Raw genomic sequence first — 3914 nt, forward strand, 5'->3', positions numbered from 1 at the left:
TAATCATTTACCTCAATCAACTGTCCTACCCATCTCGTCCGCCAACTCATCTATAAGATAAAAAATAATAAAAAACAACAAAGTGAATTACTTTCGGTATTTTGGACCCCTAAGACACATTCAATTGCTTTCTGTATATTTCTATTTATTTTCTTGTATATGCCGTTTGGCAGAATGCAACAAGAAATCATTAGCTGGATAGAAAGAAAATAATAATAATAATAATAATATTAAACAAATACATATAAAAAACACTTATCTTTAACTTTAGAAAACAGAAAAACCCAAAAAACAAAACATGGACAACCTTAGCCAAAATGAAACCTCACAAACATGCCCTCATCAATGTTGTTGCAATGTCTCAATTTTCAACTCACCAAATTCACAAAACACAAAACCAAAACACAGAAACAGTTCATCCGAATGTCGTCGCACTTTCGCGTCATCGACGACATCTTCAATCTTTCCAAACACTCATTTCACAAACCATGAATCTCTTCCATCATTTCAAGAATCATTCAATGAATTCAATAAAGTTTATCCTCAATATTCTGAGACAGAAAAAGTAGATCATGTTAGAGATAAAGAATATTCTCATCTTTCATTTTCCAACCATACTTGTCTTGATTATATTGGTATTGGTCTTTTTTCTTACTCTCAAATGCAGCAATATCATGATTCATCGAAAACAAACATTTCGACTCATGAAAAAACACAAGAATCTCTACCTCAATTTTCCGATATGCCGTTTTTTAGTATATCCTGCAAAACAGGAAATTTGAAGACTTTGCTTCTACATGGTGGAAAAGATTCCGAATTCGAGTCAGCAATGAGAAAAAGAATCATGAATTACCTTAACATATCGGAAAACGATTACTTCATGGTTTTTACTGCTAATAGAACATCGGCTTTCAAACTTGTAGCAGATTGTTACAATTATCAAAAAAGTAGAAAGCTTTTAACAGTTTATGACCATGAAAGCGAAGCCGTAGAGGCGATGGTTAGTTCGTCTGAAAAACGAGGAGCAAAAGCTTTGTCAGCAGAGTTTTCATGGCCAAGGCTGAGAATTCAATCAACAAAATTGAGGAAAATGATTGTAAGTAAGAGAAAGAAGAAGAAAAATAAGGGTCTTTTTGTTTTGCCTCTTCATTCAAGAGTAACCGGAGCAAGATATCCTTATATATGGATTAGTATAGCGAAAGAGAATGGTTGGAATGTTTTGGTTGATGCATGTGCATTAGGACCAAAAGACATGGATTGTTTTGGTCTTTCGCTTTTTCAACCAGATTTTCTTATATGTTCTTGTTATAAAGTTTTTGGAGAAAACCCTTCTGGATTTGGTTGCCTTTTTATCAAGAAAAGTGCTACGTCGATTTTGGAAACAAATTCTTCTGTAGGAATAGTGAACCTCGTGCAAGAAAAAAAACCGCGAGATTCAATACTTACCTTACATTTAGAAGAAGAAGAACCATTTTATATGACATCTTTGTCTAGTATGATACAAACATCGCAACCTTCAAAATTCGTTGAAGGAGAATCTTCTGAGACGAAGATTGTAGAGGAACCAAGTGTGTCAAAACCATCTGAAATTTGTGAAATTGAGGAGGTGGAAAAGCAAGTTCAAATAGATGAAAAGGGTGTTAAAGAAAGTGATAAAAATGAAAACTTTGATATTGAATGTAGGTGCTTAGATCAAGTGGATTCATTAGGATTGTTACTGATCAATGATCGTGCGAGGTACTTGATTAACTGGTTGGTGAATTCGATGTTGAAGCTTAAGCATCCTAACTCCGAAGGGGTATCTCTAGTGAAGATTTACGGTCCAAAAGTTAAATTTGATAGAGGACCTGCAATTGCATTCAATATATTTGATTGGAAAGGCGAAAAAGTTGAACCTGTTCTCGTGCAAAAACTTGCTGATAGAAGTAATATTTCCGTTAGCTATGGATTGTTGCATCATATATGGTTTGCAGATAAGTATGCAGATGAAAAGGGAAGAGTTCTAAAGGACTGCAAAAAGAAAGATAAAGAAAAAGTCGGAATAACTGTCGTTACTGCTGCATTAGGTTTTCTGGCTAATTTTGAAGATATCTATAATCTTTGGTGTTTTGTTGCTAGGTTTCTTGATGCTGATTTTGTCGAGAAGGAGAGGTGGAGATATACTGCTCTCAATCAGAAAACTGTTGAAGTTTAGTGGTGCTTTAGCGTTATAGCGTAGAGGAATTTGAGCATATTGCTATTGTTCCGTGATATACTATTTGCTACAAACTGTAGTCAAATGGCAGCTGTTATGTCGCTATAGCCATGTAGCGATTGGAATATGACCAGGACGTTGTTCTCTGGGATCAGCGATTCGCAACATTTCTTTAAGCTCGATTGTGTTTTTTTTCTGTATTGTGTGTGAATTTGGCTGAAATTTCATGTATATGGAAATTTGATTTTCCAATGACCCTATTCAATCAATCATTCATTCATTCATTTGTTTAATGAGTTCAGAAACTAAGTTCAATATTCAAATTATGTTATGCACACACTTACGTTTATTCTTCTTTCCTATTTTGCTCTTGTTGAAGATGGCAGATATTCACTGATATGCGGACAGATGAGATAAAGTATAACGAGCGAAGTAGAGCGTCGGTCCATTGGGCTTGTCCCATTAATTGTTTATTAGGTTCCAACTTACAACTAAGAGGGTCGGGGGCGAAGCCCGAGAGATTAGGGGTAAAGTAGTAAACTTCGCTACGATTTTTAAACAATGTACTTTATGACACTTATTTGTTGCATAACAGAAAACGTACAGCAGCCACTCTGCTCTCATAGACGTAGGAACAATTGAGCGAACTCCATGACCAAACGATGTGTTCTCCCGTGTTTATCTTCTTCCTTTCGATCCGGATTTCCTAGTTCTAGCACATGAATTCAGTGAACATTGAAGGGCCAATTGTATCAAGATAATTGAAACAAATATTTGATTTTAAGGGGAAAAATATCAGCTAACTGCTGAAAGAAGTGTTAGTTCTAAACACCTCCCACTTCTAACCACCGAAAGAAGTGTTAGTGTTAGAACATCAACTAGTAACAGAAGATTAAAGAAAATGCAAATCACAAACAATAGAAGCATATCTCATTGGTTTGGTTGTCTTTTTCCTGCATCATCTTATCTATGACTGAAAATGATTAAATAGCTAACTTGCACCAAAATCATTCAAGTCTTGAAAGTGATGATAACTAGTTTGGTCATGGTTATGGGCTATGACAACTAGTTTGAGCTACAAAATTAAGATGAATGTATCATAATTGAATAAAAACATTTGAATTGATTATCAAACGTAATTTGTACTATGTTACAGTTATTTCTTTATTATGTTAGGTATGGCATGTGCTAATGTTTTTGCTCTGACATCATCTACCAAGAATCGTTTTATATGTGTAACAAACAAAAATGATTATACTTCTGTGAAAAATAAAATGCTAGATTGGAAAAAATTTCACTAGAGAAACTAGAAAATATTACATTGTAAGACTTGCACTAAAGACTTTATTTTTAAACTGTTAATATTTTTATTTTAAGTAATTGTCGGTGTTATCTTGAGTGGAATTTGAACCTTTAACCTTCTTATCATTCTATTTTTTTAACTCTTTAACCTCGGTCACAATATCATTATTATATCCTCTAAGACCACTTGCAATGGCTTATTTAATCTGAGTTTCAACAAGTTGTGCCTTTCCAATGGTGTATTGAAAGTCCGTTGAATAATGACATGGATGAGAGAGATGATTTATCCATTCAACACAATTGAAACCTGCCGAACCGCCACATGTCGAAGCTTGAGTGGACAGAATCTAGAGCGTGTAGAACACGCGCCGACATGTCGCATGGATAGCAGAAGACGGAGAGAGAAGAAGAATTCTGG

The 3914-nt window shown here is 34.7% G+C and overlaps 1 protein-coding gene across 1 annotated transcript; it reads left to right on the forward strand.

Moving 5' to 3' along the window:
- The first annotated feature begins 273 nt into the window (after nucleotides 1–273).
- LOC146916522 (molybdenum cofactor sulfurase-like) lies at nucleotides 274–2446 on the forward strand. Its single transcript, XM_085718583.1, has one exon. The coding sequence runs from the start codon at nucleotides 299–301 to the stop codon at nucleotides 2192–2194; it is 1896 nt and encodes a 631-aa protein (XP_085574709.1). The 5' UTR covers nucleotides 274–298; the 3' UTR covers nucleotides 2195–2446.
- Nucleotides 2447–3914: the final 1468 nt, after the last annotated feature.

Source organism: Medicago sativa, chromosome 6 (assembly GCF_051527215.1).
Source record: "Medicago sativa cultivar Bolivia chromosome 6, Bolivia_mono, whole genome shotgun sequence".
Classification (NCBI taxonomy): Eukaryota; Viridiplantae; Streptophyta; class Magnoliopsida; order Fabales; family Fabaceae; genus Medicago; species Medicago sativa.

What these genes read in the sequence shown, in the direction of transcription:
- LOC146916522 (XM_085718583.1), top strand. Translation starts at nt 299, where the DNA reads ATGGACAACCTTAGCCAAAATGAAACCTCACAAACATGCCCTCATCAA.